General features: G+C 39.7%; 1 protein-coding gene across 6 annotated transcripts; it reads right to left on the minus strand.

Moving 5' to 3' along the window:
- Positions 1 to 10,072: 10,072 nt before the first annotated feature.
- Positions 10,073 to 21,757, minus strand: LOC117402929 (stonin-1-like). Of its 6 annotated transcripts, none has more exons than XM_059024693.1 (4): positions 21,396 to 21,757; positions 14,153 to 16,087; positions 13,722 to 13,924; positions 10,073 to 13,278 (listed from the first exon to the last, which is right to left on the minus strand). In XM_059024693.1, the coding sequence occupies exons 2-4, from the start codon at positions 16,026 to 16,028 to the stop codon at positions 13,204 to 13,206; spliced, it is 2,154 nt and encodes a 717-aa protein (XP_058880676.1). In that variant the 5' UTR covers positions 16,029 to 16,087; positions 21,396 to 21,757; the 3' UTR covers positions 10,073 to 13,203. The 6 variants fall into 6 exon arrangements, with proteins under 6 accessions (XP_058880676.1, XP_033860498.2, XP_058880677.1 ...); XM_034004607.3 differs by having other exon boundaries at positions 14,153 to 16,090; positions 21,396 to 21,756; XM_059024694.1 differs by lacking the exon at positions 21,396 to 21,757 and adding an exon at positions 20,566 to 20,849.
- Between the last annotated feature and the right edge of the window lie 865 nt (positions 21,758 to 22,622).

Consider the following 22,622-nt stretch of genomic DNA (forward strand, 5'->3'; position numbering starts at 1 on the left):
CTTTTTTTCTTTCAGAATCTTTATGTTGGAATAGATCCACCCTTGTTCTTCTTCTGAATCTTGCATACCAACATCATAACTACTCTCTCCTTGAAGGCCTATAACTGCTGCATATTGTAGACACTTCATCAAATTCGTACAAATGTAGTCAAACCGTGAAATGTACTCAAACATAAACTGTTCTATCTTAATTATTTCATGTACTCTATATGTATAATACAGTTTATCCTTGGCAGGGTTAAAACATAAGAACATAAGAACATAAGAACATAATGAAGTTTACAAACGAGAGGAGGCCATTCAGCCCATCTTGCTCGTTTGGTTGTTAGTAGCTTATTGATCCCAGAATCTCATCAAGCAGCTTCTTGATGGATCCCAGGGTGTCAGCTTCAACAACATTACTGTGGAGTTGGTTCCAGACCCTCACAATTCTCTGTGTAAAAAAGTGCCTCCTATTTTCTGTTCTGAATGCCCCTTTATCTAATCTCCATTTGTGACCCCTGGACCTTGCTTCTTTTTTCAGGTCAAAAAAGTCCCCTGGGTCCACATTGTCTATACCTTTTAGGATTTTGAATGCTTGAATCAGATCACCGCGTAGTCTTCTTTGTTCAAGACTGAATAGATTCAATTCTTTTAGCCTGTCTGCATACGACATGCCTTTTATTGCCTGTGTGCAGTACTTTACACTTTTCTCTATTAAATGTCATTTGCCATGTGTCTGCCCAGTTCTGAATGCTGTCTAGATCATTTTGAATGACATTTGCTGCTGCAACAGTGTTTGCCAGTCCTCCTATTTTTGTCATCTGCAAATTTAACAAGTTTGCTTACTATACCAGAATCTAAATCATTAATGTAGATTAGGAATAGCAGAGGACCTAATACTGATCCCTGTGGTATACCACTGGTTACCTCGCTCCATTTTGAGGTTTCTCCTCTAATCAGTACTTTCTGTTTTCTACATGTTAACCACTCCCTAATCCATGTGTGTGCATTTCCTTGAATCCCTACTGCGTTCAGTTTGAGAATTAATATTTTATGCAGGACTTTGTCAAAAACTTTCTGGAAATCTAAATAAACCACGTCATATGCTTTGCAATTATCCTTTGTCGATGTTGCATCCTCAAAAAAAATCAAGCAGGTTAGTTAGACACGATCTCCCTTTGTGATGAGGGCGTGCTCTGGGGTACGTGCTGGCTCTGCGGCTACAGCCTCCCGTCCTCCTGCTCCTCGAACAACAAACACAAACAAACACGCAATACAAAACAGAAAACACAAACACCAGCTCCGGCCGGTCGCTCTAGTTTCTCAGCGCAAGAGGAGGTTTTGACGTAGCTGCTTCCCCTTTGTACCCAGCAAACTCCTCCCTGCAGTCAGCGCGTCGCCATGGTTTCTCCATTAGAGGGCTGCTCCGCTTTAGTCCCCTTAGCAATATTGATTTCTATCTCTCTCTTGGCCTTTCTAACTTCCTTTTTGACTTGGGTTTGCAGTTCCAAGTATTCTTTCTGTGTACTTTGTTTTTGGTCCCTTTTAAAACACTCTGTAAAGTGTCTTTTCGCTGAATATTTTTTTAATTGATCTATTAAACCATTAAGGCCATTTTGTTTTAGATGTCTACTTTTGGGGTGTAATTGTTTTGTGCCTCTAGTACTACATTTTTAAAAAACAGCCATCCTATTTCTGTTGACGTTTTCTCTATTTTACTCCAATCTACTTCCGATAGTCTCTGTTTCATACCTTTATATTTTGCTTTTTTAAAATTGTAAACGTTAGCTTTAGTCATTACTTTTTGGGTTTTAAAGATCACTTCAAATGAGACCATGTTGTGGTCTGAGTTTGCCAATGGCTCTCTGACCTCTCTGTTTTAGTTATTCTGTCTTCGTTATTTGAAAAGACTAAATCAAGACATGCCGCCCCTCTAGTCGGTGTATGCATCTTCCTCCACATTACTTTAAACAGCTCAAATGCTATAGACACCAGACAATAAAAATAATGCAACTCAAAATGTCAATCATAATAGCATTATTTGAAATGAAGGCATTGTGAAATGTCAGAATGTTCCAGAATATTTCATTCATCTGTTATCGTCAGTGTTGAGAGTGGGGTTTAGACAGTCAACATTTAGTTATTTATTATTGTAAGAAACACACACATATATACACACACACACACACACACAATATATATATATATATATATATATATATATATATAGTAAACCAGGTGTATCCTCCACAGTTCGTTGCCCCTTTAAAATCAGACCCAACACACAGAAATTGAATTTTTCAAAGCGTTGACACGCTATTTTTAATAAAGACAAAACTAAAATAAACAGAAAAAACATCTAGTTCAAAGTAGAGTCTAACTTTACTTAGACAGGTTCCTGACTCACACACAGGACGGCTAAGCCATTGACCTGCCAACAAACACATTTACCTTATACAGCCCAACTCTTCCTGCCAGCTCCCTGGTGATTACTCCTAAAGGACCTGGAAGCTCTCTTTTATAGTTTGTGGCTGTTCCCAATTAACACCAATTACCTTGTTTGGGAACAGCCACATTCTCACATTTTTTGGCAGGGAGGGGAATTAACCCTGTCCCTGCTAACCACCACCAAAACACAACACCCAGACTATTTACCTATAGAGCCTTTGTTCTGTTACACTATATATATATATATATATATATATATATATATATATATATATATATATATATATATATATATATATATATAATTAATTGAGGCTATTATACACAATAGCCCCAATTAATTCATTTCATGTATTTTCTTTGCAAATGCCTGTTATACAGAATCATATCTTGTGTCGAATTTAGGTAACACTATTATAAAAGTTATCAAATTGAATATAGAAGAAAATTGTACTGGCATTCTCGGTATATAGCAAACCTCATTGACTCTGTGCTTTCAACAGTAAACTGCAGCATTAGGAAACTTTCTCTGTGTTCTATCTGAACGTACCATTAGTAGAATTACTGATAGTTATCATGAAACAGCAAAAAAAATGGTTTACTAAAACTTGCTGCGATTCACTGAAATTTCCATTTGAAATAATGTACAGGAATGGTCTACTAATGTTTATCTTTACTATTGTATAAAATACACCGTCTGTGATTTTTTTTTTTTTGGATGCCCTGGACTACCTGTCATTTGAGCCTGGGACAATTCATTAGCAGCATTAGTGTGTTATTCTGTTTATTCTCCAGATAAAAGCAAAAAACTTAGAGAAGAGTAAGGAGATTCCCCTTGGCACAGAGGTGAGACCGAGGCTGGGAAACAACCAATACTTTCCCCAAGGGGGATCTAGAGGAGAGAAATGGGAAGATGACAGTGATAGTTAAATTTGGCTGGGGTCCCCTTTGACTCGGAGAACCATCCTCGCGGAGGACGAAGCCAGCGGTGGCTGGGCTTCTAAGGTTGGGAAGTGAGCTTCATTTACACCCAAGAGGGAGACCGTTGCAGAGGAGGGCACAGTTGCAGAGGTGGAGTAGCTGAATAGAAGAGGAAAGCATAGTGGGGGAGGAGGGGAGGATGGTGGAAAGACAGAGAGCAAACTCAAGGCTTGGGGTTTAAATAGGGGATTAGCAGATGTTATTGGTAGGAAGGAATTAGGGGGAGGAGCCCTTGTTCATGCCGCCCCAAATAACACACAAGTTTATAACAAAATTGCAGCCATTTGCTCAAAATTGTTTCTGCAATTTCTGTACTTCCATTCTATACATAGACAGCAAGGATTATACTCACTTCCTCGATTATTTCTACATCTTCACCATCACTGGAGGTTTTCTCAGTGTAGATGCTTCTACCTTCGTCTTCCAATGACTTTTGGTCTTCTGCATCACTAGCTCCCAGGAATTCATTCTCCCCCACTTCTCTCATATTTCCTACATCCTCATCAAAAGATTATCATAAGAACCATTGAGTTGTAATATATCTTCAATGGCATTATACTTGAAGTCTTTAATTTGAATCATAAGCTTTAAAACACAATCCAAGAAACAATGTCAAACTATCATTAAACATCTGACTCATTTTAAAAAGGTAGCACCATGATTACTAATGAACAGTGTTTTTAGTTATTGTGCTACACCATTACATTTAAAAATGTCTTACCTGTGAAGAACAGTCCACTTGATATTCTGGGTTACTTGTCTTGTCGTCACCGTATTCAGATTTGCAAGATGTTTCAAAACCAACTACCCCACCACCACCATCTTTATGTACCACTTCAACAGTACTGAACTGTGATTTGACATAAATTGCTGCAGATCAGGGATTTCATCCAAGCTGCTTAGCAGGTCAAAACACAGCAGTGGAATGTCAGTTAGATGAGTAAAATGTTGTCAAGATGTAAACAACGAAAAGAGAAATGACAGGTACTTTATTTAAACAGTTGTAGCAACACAAGGGGAAGGGAATTTCCAGAAGGCAACAATGTTTTAAATCATTTGTAATTTGCTTACAATATCAGGATTATGTCAAAGCATTGTTGTAGAATTGTACCATTCTAAACAAATACTTCAACTGCAGATTAATATTTATTATACCATTGTAGATAACTGTTTTTTAGATATGGTACAGGTTAAATTGTGTTGAAATGTCACAGGTGTAACAAGTTAAGCTTTTGCAATGATAACTTGACATTGCCATTGTTAATTGTAATGTATGATATTTATGGCAGGGGTACTATAGCATGTACTTTTTGTAAATTATTCAGCCATTTATCAATAACTGACACTTTCTGGGAAGATGGTGTGCAGTATTCAAAGTCGAGGCAGAAAGTTATAAAACCTGGCTAGTAATCTATCCCCCTCCCCACACAGTCTGTGCTTTTACTCCAAATAACCAACATTCCAATTTTAAATTCACTCTCGTTTTTATACTGAGTACCAATGTCAGCATGACCCAAGCACTGCTAGACATAACAGTGTCTTACAGTGTAATACGTAGGCTGTCTTTGTTTTTTTTATTCCAGAAAGGCAGTTTATTTTATAGTTCTGAAAAGCTATTTCCATTCTCAGCACTGATGTTCCATGTTCAATGCTTAACCTGGCTGAATCTCTACAGTATTATACTGGTCATGGTTACATGAAAACACAATATAATTCTACAGGTCAATATTTATGTTTATTGTTTTATTCTAAAAGAGCCTTCCTTTTGATTCTTTTCAATGACATGACTTAAGTGGTTCCGCTTGTATCCCCACCACACACCAAAACAGAATTTATGTTGCAAACATGATTTGGGATGTAATTTACTACAAGCGGTCTACTGTGGCCCCACACCCTTTTGCCAGGATGCAATTAAGTTTTACTCTAATTCAAGTATATGCCTCCCAATTTACTTACTAAACTAAATAAATAAGTAAATAAATAAATAAATAAAATCAGGCCTAATCAGTATTATCGTGTGTGATTGACTCTTATGAATCCCATCACCGGTCAGGAAGATCTCATTTAAAATGTAATTTATTGTAATATTATTATTCATCAGAACTAAAATGATCACTGTCTAAATGCCAATCTCACAATAATCAGAGCATCCTCTGCCTAATTAGGCCTTCTAATTTATGTGTTTTTAAAGGGCTGCCCCCTAGAAATGCTTTTAAATAAGATGCCATGTTCCACTCCAGGGACTTTATAAAGCATGCAGTTAAAACAGTAACACACACACACACGCACACACACACACACGCACACACACACACACACACACACACACACACACGCGCGCGCACACACAAACACACACACACACACGCGCGCACACACACACACACACACGCGCGCACACACACACACACGCGCGCACACACACACACACACACACACACACACACACTCAGTCTTACCATATCTGTTGTTGTAAAATTCTGAACATTTTGACCCGTAGGTATTACTATGGAGACTGACATTTAAAAAAATGCAGGTGTTGGAAGTCAGAAATGTAGTATGCATGGGTTATAAATGATTTATCTTACAATAATGTGTACTTCTGTCTATAGTAGACACTCGGATCTGAGAAGAGGAGGCAATGAGTGTTTACTTCAGCATTTTAAATCCAGCCTTTGAATGGTATTGAAAATCATGGAGGGCAACAGATCAACAATTTTTTATGAAACTGATATCTGAAAGAACACACTTTTGTAAACAGAGTAACATAAAAGCAATACATAAAAAAGTAAAAAAAAAAAAAAAAAAAAAAAAAAGATCAAGCAGACAAAACAAATAACTGTTATTTTGTACCTAACCTTGCAAGATTTGAAAGACCACACCACCACTAACACACAATCTTAGAAGGTCAAACTAAAAACCTGTTATCTTTCATTTAACAAGGTCAGCCATTTTAATTTAATTGTGCTAATACATAGAGAAACAAACATTATGCCGAGTCTAAAATGGAGCATTTTTAGTATCCAGAGAAATAATGTGTGGAAATTAGAAAACTTACAAAACAATATATAGGCTCCCAGTGCAATGTGCTTTGGTTCAGTGGCAACTCTACTGTAATAATAAATTCAATTAATTATATTAGTAGTTTGATATTACTTTTGTGTCAATTACCATGACCTATTGACTTGCTCTGCAGCCATTGAGCTGCCAAGGAAAAAAAGGCTCTGAATCCATTTTAAGCTAATCATGAAGATATATCCTGTACAGGACATTTTTAAACAGGGTAAATGCTGTATGGTTGTCTGCTCAATGTAAAGCTTTATGCAGTAGCAGAATCTTGAATGTTTTTTTTTTCCGCATTTAAGAAAATGTTTTTTGACCCCGCAAACAACAAAAAAATAGTGATACCAAAATAACTAAATGATCAATTCATATTGGTGAAACTCAACAGTTTTACTAGCAGTAACGGGTGTTACAAGACAAGATGGCTCAGATCAGGTTAAACACAAACCAAGTGAAATGCAGCATAAAGTCCTGTCCATCCAGAAGGTGGTGCCAGCGAGCCATTTGCAGTTTAAGAGCAATATATCATTGTGTTTTAAAGTGCAAATGGATTGCCTTCTTTACAATAAAACTGTGTCACAAAGTGCTGCATGGGGAAATGGTAGGCCTTAGGTGTATAAAGATTTTAAAATATTTGTTCTATATCTTTAACAACTGAAGTTTCAAAATATACCCTTCTCACAGAACCCCTCTGCGCTCATCTCATTATTGCCAAGTTTAAATTTCATTTCTACCAAGTTTTCATAACAGCCTTATTGATGATGAGTTATGCTTGAGAGCTTATTACTTCCGGAGGACATATTTAACTTGATAGGTCTTGTTGTCACATGTTCTAACTGGAAAAGCACTGCCCCATGTCCGCCAAAAAACACTGGACTCAAATAGGCAAGGGCCAAAGAGACTATTCAACTTGAACAAAATGTACGAGGAACTCAACTGTACAATGATTAAAAGGTGCAATAGAAGTGTTACTAATAAAAGGAAAAATGGATTTAAAAAAAATACAATCTCGGTGAATCAGTTGACTTTTACAGTGGTTGACTGAAGTTTGCTGGAAGCTGCAATATAAAGTTTGAGGGATTCAAGGTATCTTTCACAAAGCCTTCAACTGCTTTGGATTGCATAATCTTAGACTCCCATATCTGGGGAAAAAAAATAAAATGAACTGTTGTTTATAATTTACCAGGGCCTGAACTAGGAGCTGCGTGGAGTAGTTGGTGAGGAAAGGTTAATTCTGCGTATGTTTCTGAAGAAGCAGCGAAAGGAGCGTGCCAGAGTAGATATGTGCTGAGAATAGGAGAGGGAGGGGTCGAGGCTGACACCGATGTTCTTGCTGGATGAGGAGGGAAAGAGGGTTGTGGATTCAAGAGGAATAGAGATAGAGAGATCAATGGTGGGGGAGAAGCAGGGGGGAGAAAGGGAGGTTGCGTTTGAGGAGATGGCCGAGAGACAGGTAGAGATACTGGAGGAGATGCAGGAGTCAGAAGATGGAAAGGAGAGGAAGATCTGGGCATCATCAGCATAGAAATGATACGAGAAGCCATGGGAGGAGATGAGGGGACCCAGGGAGCAGGTGTAAAGAGAAAACAGGAGGGGTCCCAGGACTGAGCCTTGGGGGACGCAAGAGGCAGAGGGTGAGCCACGCCAGGACACCCGGTACATGCGACCGGTGAGGTGGGAGAACCAGGCAAGAGCAGTGCCGGAGAGTCCCAGGTCATCGAGGGAGGACAGGAGAATAGAGTGGTTAACTGTGTCAAAGGCAGTAGAGAGATCAAGGACAATTAGGACCGAGGAGAAGGAGGTGGCACGGGCACAGAGTAGAGAGTTAGTGACAGAGAGAAGAGCAGTTTCAGTGGAGTGTGCTGGCCAAAAACAAGATTAGAGGGGGTCGAGCAGAGATTTTTTTGACAGGAAAGCAGAGTGCTGGCGATGTATAACTCACTCACTTGAGGGTTTTAGAGAGGAAAGGGAGACAGGACAGTAGTTCTGGAGGGATAAGGGATCAAGGGTTTTTTTTTTTTTTTTAAGATGGGGATGATGCAGGCCTGTTTGAAAGCAGAGGGGAAGGAGCCAGAGAGTAGAGGTATTGAGAAGAGAGGAAATATAAGGGAGTAGAGCATGGGCAGCAGCCTGGAAAAGGTGAGTGGGGAGGGGGTCCACAGCACATGTGGTGGGTTTGTGGCCCTGGAGCAGGGAGCAAAGATAAGTCTGAGAGAGGTGAGAAGGATGAGAAGGAGGGTAATTAGTGGGGGTTGCAGAGGGTGATGGGGAATGAGTGAGCAGAGGACAGGGGTTGGGTGGGGAAGGAGGCAAGGTATTGAAGAGTCGGTATTGGAGAAGGTAGAGAAGTTTGCCGGGATTGTTAGTAGAAGATTGAATGATAGAGTGGAAGTAGGAGCGTCTGGCAGATGTGAGTGTAGAAGAGAAGGAAGAGAGGAGTAAGCAATAGAGATTCAAAGCACTAGGGAGATTGGTTTGCTTCCATTTCATTTCAGCAGAGCGCAGTTCAATACGAGCCAAGCGGAGCACAGAGGAGAGCCAGGGCTGGGGCAGGGAGAGGCGGGCAGGTCAAGAGGTGAGGGAGCAAAGGGAGTCGAGAGGAGGTGAGGAAGGAGAAGAGGGTGAAGGTAACCAAGTCTACAGAGAGTTGGGAGAAGGAATCGATAGAGGTGTGAGAGAGCAGCAGAGGAGAAGACAGAGGGGGAGAGGGAACAGAGGTTTTGACTGAAGGTGACAGAGTGGGTCGGCGGAGTAGGAAGGGATGGGAGCGACAGAGAGGAGATAAAATAGTGATCAGAGATATCGAGAGGAGTGAATGAGAGGGCGGGGGGAAGCAGTCCCTGTTGAAGACTAGGTCCAGACTAGGTCCAGTTGTCCACACGCCCGCTGTGTGAGTGGGGGGGGGGGGGGAGAGACTGGAGGCGAAGCAGTGAAGAAGTCACTCCCCAGCAGAGTGGTTACGGTTGGAGAGATGGATGTTGAAGTCACCTAATAGAACAACAGGGGTGGAGGTAAAGGGGAGGAGAGGAGGAAGCCAAGAGTAAGGGGTCCAGGAGGATGGTACAATAAGAAGGAGGTGACAAGGGGAGGTGATTTCAACAACGTGAAACTCAAATGTGCTAACAGAGAGAGAGGAGGGAGCAGAGGACCATTTCTTAGTGCTGTACCTACTACTCTTTATTGCTTTATTGGTGATCAATCAATGACTAATTAGATTAGAATTAAGGGTTAAAATGAGTTTGCCTGAAATTAACATGAATGTATAGGACTTGTGCCAGGTCGAATTGATTTCAGGTAATTTTCTCTTGATCATGTTCCTAGGATTAGTGGTTTAGGTGCAATAACTTAATCATAACTTAATCATCTTAGTGTAGGCATTGCTATGATGGAAGCACATGCATAACTGACTGCATTGAGCAGATCAGAGTTCTTCTTTAAAACATTTTCATGGAAATAATATCGATTCAACCACACAAGACACTCATCTATGGTGTATCATCCCAAGGATGTAAAATAATGTAATGCTGTTATTAATATTAACTGGCTTTATTACTGTTTACAGCTTGACATTAATATAAATAAATACATTAAAACCAGATAAGTAAAATAAGCTTTAATGTTTTTTAAATAGTGGAGCATTTAGCTAACATCTTATTTTTATGAAAATGTAAGCATGTATAAAATTGTATGCTACATTCAGGATAAAAACAAAAAGCCTATTCATTGACTGCACTCTTGTACTTTTTCAGATTAGGCAAACTACAGGTGACACATAAGCAAACATACAAAGAAGTATAATGAAAGTATACAAGCATCTGCTTTTATAGGCTGTGAACCTATCACTGAAAATAATCTTCCACTTGGATCATTCTTTGACATACGAGATTCTTCATCTGGTTCACTAGACGTTTCCTCAGACCCACGAGAATATTCATCTGATTCATTAGAATCTTCAACTGATCCAATCCAGATTACTGCTGACTTTTCTTTCTATTTCCATTTGTCATGAGGCTATATCAAAGAAACCTCCAGGGTCAGTTTGAATGTTCAGATCTTAGTTAAAACTTACAAGAAACTCAAGTCAAGTAGACAAATGCTTTGGCCAGTGCCTTCATCAGTGTAACCTGAATAGTATTATCAGAAATCAAAGAATAAAATACTAACAGGTACAATCCAAGGACAGTTCATGCCACATCCATTCCAAATCCACAGTTACCTATCTCCGGTGGCTTTGTGGTGGATCAAATTATATATAAGTATGTATATAAGTATACTGATGCACAATGAAAACAGTCTAAGTTTTACATCAATAGTTCATTGGGCACATACATAACGTAATTTACATTTTAAATAGTGAGCAGATAGGTTTGTAGATTGTTTGAGTAGTATTGTTCATTGGTATAACAAAATACTGAGCTCAAGTCATGTGATTTCATAAAAACACCAGGGGCCGGTTTCACAAAAGGTCTTAAATGCATTTAAGACCACTTCTTGGACTTAGACTTAAAATTTAAGCCCAAAATAAATAAGACCTGTTTCACAAAAAGTCTTAATTTGAGCCTGGTCTTAAATTTAAGTCATTTTTTAAGCCTCCCTCTCACCAGGCTTAAATGGGAAAAAAGTATCTGTTGCTATAGAAGCCAACATGGCAGCAGCACTAATAGCTTTTGCTGAATTTTTAAATGAGGCTGATCAGGGCTATGCATCAACGCTGCCAGGATTGTGTTAATTATCAGGGAGGTCGTACCCAATACTAACTTTGTAATGTTTTCATTTTAACAATGTGTAATGTTTCATAAATTCATTTTCTGTGATTTTGTTTGATATCTTTGTTTAAAATATTATATTAAATCCATTAGACCTGAGTGTTTATTTTGTGCATCAGTATATATTTTACAATCAAAACTGATTTTTTTTATCCTTATTTAATTCCAGTTGTATTCCTTTTTTGTTTTATTACACTTTTTAATTATTCTATTTTTACAAACTGAGTTTTTATCTTTTTTTCTAATTTTACAATTAAAACCACATTTTGTCTCTTCATTTGCATTAGACTCATTTTTTATTTATTATTTATTTAGTTTTGTGTGTGTGTGAAGCGCTTTGAGATCCTTCTAATGAAAGGCACTATAGAAATGTGAATTGTATTGTATTGGATCTCCACATAACTTATTTGTAATTGAAAGTTATTGGACCTATGCTCTTCCATGGGATAGGGAGGAAACAATAATATAATAATCACCTGAAGTTACTTGGTCTTACTGCCCCACAGCGACCCCTACTCGACTGGCACCTGACAGGCCAGGCCGAGACCAGTCAGACTGATCTCTTGTCCTCCAGGGTTCAGTGGCTTAGCAAGAGCCACTATTCAGGTTCAGCGGCTTGGCAAGATCTGTTACTCAGGTTCAGCAGGAGAAAAGACTGATTGTGTGGACAGCAGGCAAGGTAGCACTTTGACTTTCAAAACTCCTGGAGCAGTGCCTGGTTTAAGCAGTGAAGGGGCAGTCAAAAAGAATTGCATTAACAGCTGTGAAAAGCTCACTGCTCATTCTTAGAAGAGGGTGGCTGTCTGGTACACCATGTACTGTCCCACATCAATGGTGTATAGAGTGCCTCATAGTGGAAATTCAGAGAAACTGCAGAGGTGAAAAACTACACGTATTGCACATATTATGGTTATATTCTTTTTGTCCTTGCACATACTGTCTGAATCAACTTTTTTTCTGATATAGGTGAAAATAAAACTCGAAGTAAACTATTACTAAGTGTGTTGTTGCTTTTTAAGTTTATAAAATCCTGAGGTAGGGCAGTGGTTTATAAACCTCTACTGCAGCAAGTACAGTGAGACCTTCCTTATTACAAAGCACAGAGTTGTTATATTACAAGAAGGTATCGGGAGGGAAGCTTGTGTTCCTACAGCTAAAACAACGTTTAGGGAACTACGGAGGACTATGTATGTACTGTAGAACAGAATTGATTTAGCGTACCAAGGGACTGGTTTTCAAATCTTGGTGACTTACATTAACTAAATAAAAAATAATAAAACTGAGCAAAATAATTCATTATAGAAAATAAAAGCAGATTCATAGTTTTGAATAGAAGAGGACTGTGTGTCACTGATGCTTTAGAGAGTGATAGAATCAAGGCTTTAAAAACTATTTTCTTAATACTAGCTTAAGCAACTTTATCACTGGTCCTCTTTTCATTATGATGAACACCTTTTAATTATGTGCTCGTTTTCACACTGTTATTTTAATTTGCATGTGCAGTACAGAAGTTTACAACACTTCAGATAAAAAAAAAAATGCAGCACAGCTTTACTTCCTGGTAGCTGGGTACTTCCTGTGCTGTAGTAACATTGTCTGTATGCACCTAGTCCATTGGACAGAACTGGAAAGAAATCAAAGGAAGTTATTTGATACCAGGAAGATAAAGCTATTTTAACTGATATAGGAGCACATCCTCAACTAAACAAGCAAACAGACGAATGAATCAACACAGGCAAAAAGAGGCAGGTGATAATGTGTCTAGACCTAGTGATCATTACACCAAATCTCTAGGGTGCATATTTTAAAGCAACCCACTGCCTGGAAGTACATTGGGACTAATTTAGCATTGCAGTAGAAGCTTTGTAAATCTGTGCCCGAAACAGAAATCCTCAAATATTGAAACACTGATGCCTGCTTTTTGTATAGCACAGAGGACTGTGCTTTCTTCCCACTTGGTAAATCATTGTGTCACACAGTCACTGTGCTTCCTTGTGTCTTCATCATCACTTCTTATCACCTTTCTCTCGATTTCCACCTACAGGGAGATACACAGTAACCTTCATTTCATTTCAAGAAATCTTAAAAATATTGGAGGTGTTAAATATACTATGGTGAATGAGGTATCACCCCCAGCCCCCCTCCAGATTTAAAAGTGCCTATATTTGGTTTGTAATTTAAACAAAGTTTTTTTCTCTTCCTTTCTTTGAAGTCTTGTCTGCCTGTCCATTAGAAATCACCCCCAATATGTACAAACCCTAAAACACCAATGTAACAATAATATAGGTACCGTACTTTACATTCATACACATAGAAGTGCCAATTAGGTGTCATTTATTCGGGGAGAAAAAAATCTACACTGTGTGTCATGTTTTATTTTTGTACTAGCTTCTTAGCTGGTTTGTGAATCCAGATAGGCCTTTACTGTTTTTGTCTCTGATAAACTGGTTGCTCTGGGCTGCCTGTCTCTTTCTGCCTTACCTGACAGTGATAGTGTGCCTTGGTGACGATGTGTTTCTGAGGCTGGATATCGCTCTCAGTGCCCAGGGATTTCACTCGGGTCCCGGAAGCGGTCGTGTCAGCGACGTCAAACTCCATCGTCACGAAAGGCAGCCAGTCAGAAGGAATCTCTTGGTCTGACCCCAGTTCGAGTTTGCAAGAGAAGCAGAGTGGATGATCTGGAGCTGCAGTGGAAAACAAGAGTCAGAGGAGCAATAGGGGGGAGGGTTAAAAAAAACAACATGCTGTAGCAAGCGATCCTTTTAGTAACCTCATTGTCAGAATGGAAGCTAAGTAGCCAATTCTGCATTGATGGGAGGCGTCTAGAAAATGACTTTAAACATTGCAGTACTTGCCATACATTTGTCTGTGCTTACTTTCACTATGCATTTGCTCTATAGCCGAAAGCTTACCTGTGTTCTTGGCAGGAAGTCGGCTGATTCTCCATACTATTGCTCCGTACGCATTCTCGTACTTCACCGTCCCAACAGTGACCTGCATCACAGGCTCTGAATCGGCTGTGGCGACAGATCCAAGGCAGGCGTTTCTGTTCATTTTAGCCTTCAGCGACTTCTGCCTAAGGAGACTCACAGTGCGAGAGACTTTGATCCAGTCGCCGGGAAGTGGGACCTGAACGAGAACATTCTGGCAGACCTGCGCGGAGTCCTGACGCAGTGAGTGTGTGAAGGCAGGGGACATGTTTAAGAAAGCCTGTAATTCCACATAGGCTCCCTGCACAGTAAGCACCGCCTTGGCGGAGAACGGCAGCTTGGCATTGACTGAAAGTGTCTTGAAGCGCATCAGCTCCACCCGGCAGGCTTCGGGAGGGCTGAATTTGATGAGCCTCGACTTCTGAAACTCGTTTCCTTTGACACATTTGTGAAAATAATGCTCTGAGATCTCCATCCAGTCCTCGCTCATCTCCTCGGCATAGCTTGGGTTCCCTCTGTGCAGTTGGAGGTCATTTAAAGCTAAAAAGCACTCTGCTCCGCCATTGACAAAGGACAGGCAGTATACATGGGTTACCACTGCGTTTTCAACCACCTTTCCATCTTTGCCAAGTCTTCCCCAAAAGTTGTCCACAATCTCCAGCCCCAGTGCCTGCTCCTCATAGTGCTTCTTCTGGTGCGAGTGAGGCGGGAGTCTCATGAGCTCCTCCTCGATGGACGAGACTAAATCTGTGAAGTCGCTGTAGTCCGTGGTTCCCAGCTTGAGCATCTGCTCCATTTCTGCCTCGTGGCCCTTGGGGTGGCACTTCCTTTTCTCCGTGTAGGAAACGTGCTGGATCTTCACCGTGTGGATTTTCCCCGACTCGCTGCAGTTCTCCAGCTTGGGTTCAGAGAGCCTGCAGTACGGATGCAGCTGGAATTCCTTGAAGGGTTTCTCCAAGCCTTTCTCGTAGTACATCTGTAAAACGCCACCAGATAAGAGTTTAAGGTAGATGGGCCCCCACTGGCGAGACGACATGCGGTTCTTCTTTTCAGGGATCCTCAGCATGAGGGGCCAGCCGTCTCGGTTCTGACTTTGGAAAAGACCACGCGGTATGAAGGTGGGAGCGCCGGTCTGCCAGTGAATGGGCTTCTCAGGTGATGACCCATCTCTCTCCTCTACGTCGCAGGATTGGAAACTTTCCAGCTTTTGACAAATATAATTGAAGGACTGGTCAATATGACTTCCATGGGGATCATACTTCTCTTTTCTAATGAAAAAATGAGGATGGGCATCGCTGGTTTCTGCAGAGTTGGGTTCGGAATCTGACGAGGAGCTGCCCGATTGATTCCTGTCTGTCCAGAATGGGTTGGAGTAGCCGCTATCATCACGGAGAGGGCGGAATTCACTCAACCCCTCCTCTGCGGTAAACAAACTCTGAGCTGCAGAGAGAGTCCCTGGATCCATTGTGTGGAGATCTGGCTGGTGGCATGGATTGACAGCCAGCTCTGCAACAGGTGAAGAAAGCGGGTTACTGCTGGGGGATGAGAGGGACCCAAAAATGCCTATGAAGGGAGTGCAAGGGCTCTCTGGGGCCTCTCTCACTGGAGTGCACAGCGGTGTATTGCTGGGCACACAGGGGCTCCCGTTGAAGTGCCTCAGAGGAGATGCAAGAGGGCTGCTGCTTGTGGACAAGGATTTTTTGGCAGGTTCATATCGAGGAGGCAGATTCAGTTTTAAGCCATTGGGCCTAGGGATCCCAATGCTGGTGCTGGGAGAATGTAAAGGCTTTTGCGGTGACTGGAAGGTAGCATTGTCATCATCAAAAGTGACCCAGTTTGGGTGGCTGGGAGAACACATGATCCTTAGTTGTCTAGTCCTGCATCAAGTTCAGTTTAGTATTTCTCTTGCTGCGACTGCTTCTGTGAAGAAAAAAAAACATTGTTATTTAATAAAGGATTAATTAATTAATATATACTAATATACTAATAACAAGTGTTTATTACTCAGAGCTTTTAGTGTGAATAAAAAAATAAAAGGTTACAGAATGGCCTACATTATCAAAACCCTTTTCTAATATAAAACTGTTAGTTCAATAATGTTCTCCTGTTTCTTTAATGTGGGGGTAAAATACAACAGATTCATTTCTTCACCTGAAACAAAACCAGTTATCCCATTCCTTGGTATCTGGCTCTCCCTGGCAGATCTACCATAGCAGTGCTTGCTGAGTAGCTACACTAACCTACCAAATATGCTTCTTCCTTTTCCTTAAAACTACACATGTGCCACTGTACCAGTAATTCAATAACCTAGAAACCAGGAATTCAATTTAGTGTGCCCAGTTATTTTAACCCTGATTTAAATTAGCATTGGTAAATTTTACAAACGCACAGTTTACTGTGTACGAGGCTTGGAGCATTTTTGTACAAATCTAACACGGTACTTTTAGAATAATTTGTTGTTCACCAAAATGTTGTCATTTTAAAACGTGTCCACATCAGAGAGCACATAGCAATAGTTTGGAAGCTGTGACAAGCGCTTGGAAACAGTGACAGGCGACACTGATTGGCTGATAAACTAGCTTTTTTGTTTCTTTGACTAAGGCCGCAATGTGAAAGTGCTACCATCACATACCACAAAACAAACGGAAAAGTAACGATTTAAAAAGTTCACAAAACTGTTAAGTCATCGCAAGTAATAGGATAATGTCTAATATAGTTCACCGCTGCCTTCCTTTTTGAGCATTCATGTTATTACACCAAAAATGTGTGTATTTCCATATATAATTAGAATGATATCTTTCATGACCTGCAACATAGGGAGTGCAAGCAAGGTCCTAATTGTTTTTTTCTGACCTTTCACATAGGAGTAACAGAACAACGCTTCGCTTTGAACTTGCGACTAAACAATGAAATCCTTTTGTAAAAAAAATAAATAATAATAAAAATCTTTATTCCGTTCTTCAGTAGCCACTGTTTGTCTGTCCATGGTCATTGTCATTGTCTTCTTCCGTTTTAACAGAAGCTATGACAGTGAGTTGTTGGAAATACTGGACTTCCATTCTGCATTTGTTCCCTATCTTTTGCCGTTTGTTCGGTGCTAATTTAGATTTGTTTCTGGAGCTCACCAATGGCCTTAGGAATCTCTCCATGGCTGAACTAAAGCTTGCACTGAAACCTCGCCACTTCTCACTATCCAAATAGCATGTATGCGCGCTAGTGACACGTACAGTAATAGTAGGGAGCAAATGTTTGAGTTTTCGGGGGTTTTTTGGCAAAAAATTGAAAATTCTGCAAGAGAGAGCAAATTCAGTGATTTTTTCTGATTGTGGAATCACGGAATCCTGGAGGGGCTAACTGATGACTGAGAAAACTACAAGCTGTCTGATTATCTTTTGTACAAACAGGGCATCACTAAATGCATATCTACAAACTATCCATAGCACCTAGCACAGAATCAGTAATACCAAATCCAGATAAAGCAAGGAAAATAAGAGCATGTTTAAAATTCCCAACGCGTTTCATAATCACAGCAGCTGAACTCCCAGTAACCACACACTGGAAAAGATTTTCTGTTCTTTGTTTGCCAGTTATGTTAAAATAAATGTATATACTGCATTAAATTATGTGAAGTTGATCAAATGCTACAAGCAACTGGGCAAAAGGTACTGTACAGTACAGTGCTTTCGAATAGATTTTCTTTATTTTGAAAACATTTAATTGCACAACAGTTGCTCATCCATCGTACAGTATTGAATGCAAACTGTAACATTATAAATGCATCTTTCATTAGGGAAATAATACTGAGGCGCTGCACTATAGGGCACACACCAGTGCACACTGCACAGATCGCTCAATAGCAATAAACTAGTGCTGTCAAAAGCGATTTGGTTATGCATGCAAGTGCACATTCATTGAATCACATCGGTGAGCACCCTACATTCCACAGTCTCCCACAATCAGCCTTAGTCCTTCACAATCAGCCTGTCCCTCACAATCAGCATTAGTCCCTCACAATCAGCATTCTTTGCTGTAATAGTTTGTAAGCATGGCAAATAATGATCTAACTGAAAGCAACAATAGAGAATAACACAGAAAACACATCACAGGATATCAAAGAGGTAATTCAATAGTTTAAATGAAGGCTCCCGTTACATAAAATATACTTATAGACAGAAAAAAACAGATCTGTAGATAATTATCGAATACTCTTTCATGTTTCAGCAACCACACTTTGGAGCTGTTGTCAAGTCCTAAATAGACATAAAAATGCTCAGATACATTTTTGCTTCTAACCACTGATGGTGAAGTGCTCGAATGCTTACGTACTGTGCACACAAGCATGTGACACGATGCTATATTTCCTATTATAGACTGCTGAGGATCTTTCAACCAATCAGAACACATGTTTTGCCTGCTGTATGTCACACATCACAGAGAAACTCCATTCACAACATCAACCTTACCATATTGAGTTTCAGTATAGTGGATGTCACCTGCTTTAAAAAAAACATACCTGAGGCAACAGCACAAGTGTGGTATCTAACCTGTGACTTACCTGAGGCAACAGCACAAGTGTGGTATCTAACCTGTGACTTACCTGAGGCAACAGCACAAGTGTGGTATCTAACCTGTGACTGACCTGAGACAAATGCGCAAGTGTGGTATCTAACCTGTGACTGACCTGAGCCAACAGCACAAGTGTGGTATCTAACCTGTGACTGACCTGAGACAAATGTGCAAGTGTGGTATCTAACCTGTGACTGACCTGAGCAAACAGCACAAGTGTGGTATCTAACCTGTGACTGACCTGAGCCAACAGCACAAGTGTGGTATCTAACCTGTGACTGACCTGAGCCAACAGCACAAGTGTGGTATCTAACCTGTGACTGACCTGAGCCAACAGCACAAGTGTGGTATCTAACCTGTGACTGACCTGAGCCAACAGCACAAGTGTGGTATCTAACCTGTGACTGACCTGAGCCAACAGCACAAGTGTGGTATCTAACCTGTGACTGACCTGAGCCAACAGCACAAGTGTGGTATCTAACCTGTGACTGACCTGAGCCAACAGCACAAGTGTGGTATCTAACCTGTGACTGACCTGAGCCAACAGCACAAGTGTGGTATCTAACCTGTGACTGACCTGAGCCAACAGCACAAGTGTGGTATCTAACCTGTGACTGACCTGAGGCAACAGCACAAGTGTGGTATCTAACCTGTGACTGACCTGAGCCAACAGCACAAGTGTGGTATCTAACCTGTGACTGACCTGAGACAAATGCGCAAGTGTGGATTTGTGCATCGCTTTTTAATCTGGTACCACCCTGCTGCCAACTTGCCAGGGCCCTTTAAATTGAAATCTTCAGTACATACCTCCATTCAAATAAATACAATGAAACATATACATTTAATGCAATGGTTGAAATATGGGTTTCTGCTCTATAATGAAACTTCGCTGATGCTCAACACAATTTTGACTATTAGCACACATGTTTAGCAACTGGTATTATTTAATCACAATCACATGGCAGGAATAAGACAGGAAATGCCAAAAATGCTATCTAATTGATAGACGAATGCACTGGCAGACAGGCTATTGAGTTGTAAACTAGTTATTCGGCAATATATATATATATATATATATATATATATATATATATATATATATATATATAAATTCAGTGATCTGAATCTGGACTCATTAATGGTGGTATGAATACTGTTTTTCTGTTTCTTTTCAAGTGTCTCCGGGGTTCCTCCTATCGTTCAAGTAAAAAGTTGTACAAAAGATGAATCAAAAGATGTATTGTTTGTTAAATCATTCTGGAGAATGTAGTCCTGTACTAACCCGTGGACTACACGTTTCCTCTTTCATCCCCCTACTCTGCAACACTAATGAATAGAGAGAGAGAGAGAGAGAGAGAGAGAGAGAGAGAGAGAGAGAGAGAGAGAGAGAGAGTAGTTGCCATGACATTCAAAGCCTATAAGCACCTCCAATGTTTGTTTTCAAACGCACTTTCCCTTGACAAAGGTATATAAACATACCGAAACGTTATATAGTTACAACGAATAGGCTACATGTAATTTTCAATAGACGTATTACAACAGATCAATACTTTTAATATGATTAGAATTCCAATGAAGAAACAAATTATCTTCTGCATTCCAGTAAACCCCATAGAAGGAGAAATGCCTTGAGACAAGCATGCAAATGTAGCTGTATTTACAGGACTGTACCCCACGTCTGTAAACTGACAGGGAAAGAAAAAACACAACATATAATACGTTATTTTAGTAATCTGACGCAAAGTGAAGTTGTAAAAAAAAAAAACTCGTTGCCTACCCCGCTATCATTTAAGAAATCACAGTAAATGCGTCGTGTATAATTACAGTACCGCTGGATTGTTACTGTATCATTGTTGACAAAGGAATCCCGTTAGTTGCAACCCGTCCCAGTCAACTTCTACCGCTTGGCGTGTAATTCCTGCACAAAATGGCAGATGAAAACAGCAGCACCAGCTGTAACTAACTCGCAGAAATGTTATCCTAATGGGAAGGTCATCCAGTGGTGGCTGCACGCTACAGTTTTGCAATGAAACGAGTGCAACATACACAAACCTCGCTTCCGCCTCTTGCCAGGTGAGCTTGTTTAATGACTGTGCAGCTTAGTATATTTCCAGTTTATTTATTTTTTATTTTTTATTATTTATTTAGGCCTTCTCAAATTCCCACCGAAAAGTCCACGAAGTGGAGTAGGGCAATGCCTTTTTTTTTTTTTTTTTTTTTTTTTACAAAGTAAAACAACATTTTTGGGTGAAAACTTTGTTTTTTTTTCAACTTGTCCCTAAAAAAGAAAATGCTGAAGTGTTGTTTTACGTCGTTGTATATACTCCTAAAATAATATTCCCAAAGAATATTGTTTAATTTAAATAGCTAAAATAACGATATAAACAGTTTTAACTAAAAACAAAAAACATCAATGGTATTAAAACGTATTTTGCTTAGACGAACGTCACCGAGCCACTAGTTCTCGATAATCTAACTGACCGATTCACTGTAATCTACTAAAGAAAGAAAATAAAACACACTTGAAAATAATATCGTTTTAACGTGTCTTCCACACAGTACTGTATCTATTTAAAAAAGCCGTACCGTTATTTATTCACACCTAAAAAAAAAAAAAAAAAAAAAAAAGACATTCCGTATAAAATATAAATGCACTTACCGGTACTGTGTATGTTGCTCAGAAAGATGTTATCAATCTAAAACCTCTGTCAAAATAATTCAGCGTTCAGCGCTGCCAAACGAGTGTATTTCTTTTGTATTGCTTTTTTATTATTATTATTTCATACAAATGTTCGGGGCAAGTCTTACTGATATGTCATTGCAACGTCAGGAAGTTACTGGAACTTAGAAAGCATTTGCTTCTGGGAAGCGTTCTCTTAATTCCATACCAGACGGGATAGTTTTTAAACAAACAGACATTTCACAAGAAAAATATCTCAATTCAGTTGTATAGCAGCATACCGCCACCACGGAGAAGGGCGCAACAGACTCTTCTCAGAGTCGGAAGACAAAGATAGTGCCGCTGGAGCACTGCTGACTGACTGGCATCCCTCATGCATTCCTTTGCTGTCAATAGCCAGTTAGTTTGTGCCAGAAGACAACAGAGGCTTTTCTTTCTCATTTGTGTTTAAAAGTATAGTAGAATTGTACGCTAACTACTAATCTTAAACGTGACAATTTTGTGCATTATTCTTTCCTGAGCTGTACTATGCTTCCCTGTCGTCTAATTTTAAACTCTTGTCAATTATTTATACCGCACAGAAATCATGCAGGATGATAAAAATATCACCCACTGATTTGATTACTGTGTTGTTGTGGATGTATTTACAAGTAGTGACCTATCATACAAAGACATTTTGGTATTCTCCAACAAGATCCCTCTACAGCTTCCATAACAACAGCTTCTTTACAGCACTGCTTTTCTCATCCAGCTGAAGAAGGACTTGTAGTCCGAAACATCCTGATATAATAGATTTTTTTTATTAATTATTCACATTTTTGTGTACCTACATTACCTTTTTATTTTTGGTTATATTTATATATATATATATATATATATATATATATATATATATATATATATATATATATTCCAAAACTAACCTTGGACAGACTAAAGAATTCATTCAGTATATGGCAAATTCCACACGACTTGTGGGAAACACAGTGAATGAGCAATGCAAGGCGCACAGAAATTCACAGATTATAAATCTGTCATTCAAAGAATGGCCAGGTGGCCAATAAAGCCCTTGAAAGTGTCAGTGTGCTGTGCGCACTGTGGTGCTGCATTCTGCAGCTTCACCAGGGAATGTGCTTTCAGTCCTGTCGCTGCTCCCAACAATGCATACCACCATTAAATAAACAAACTTGTGTCAGGATTTCTGAG

Source organism: Acipenser ruthenus, chromosome 5, assembly GCF_902713425.1.
Source record: "Acipenser ruthenus chromosome 5, fAciRut3.2 maternal haplotype, whole genome shotgun sequence".
In the NCBI taxonomy this organism is placed as follows: domain Eukaryota; kingdom Metazoa; phylum Chordata; class Actinopteri; order Acipenseriformes; family Acipenseridae; genus Acipenser; species Acipenser ruthenus.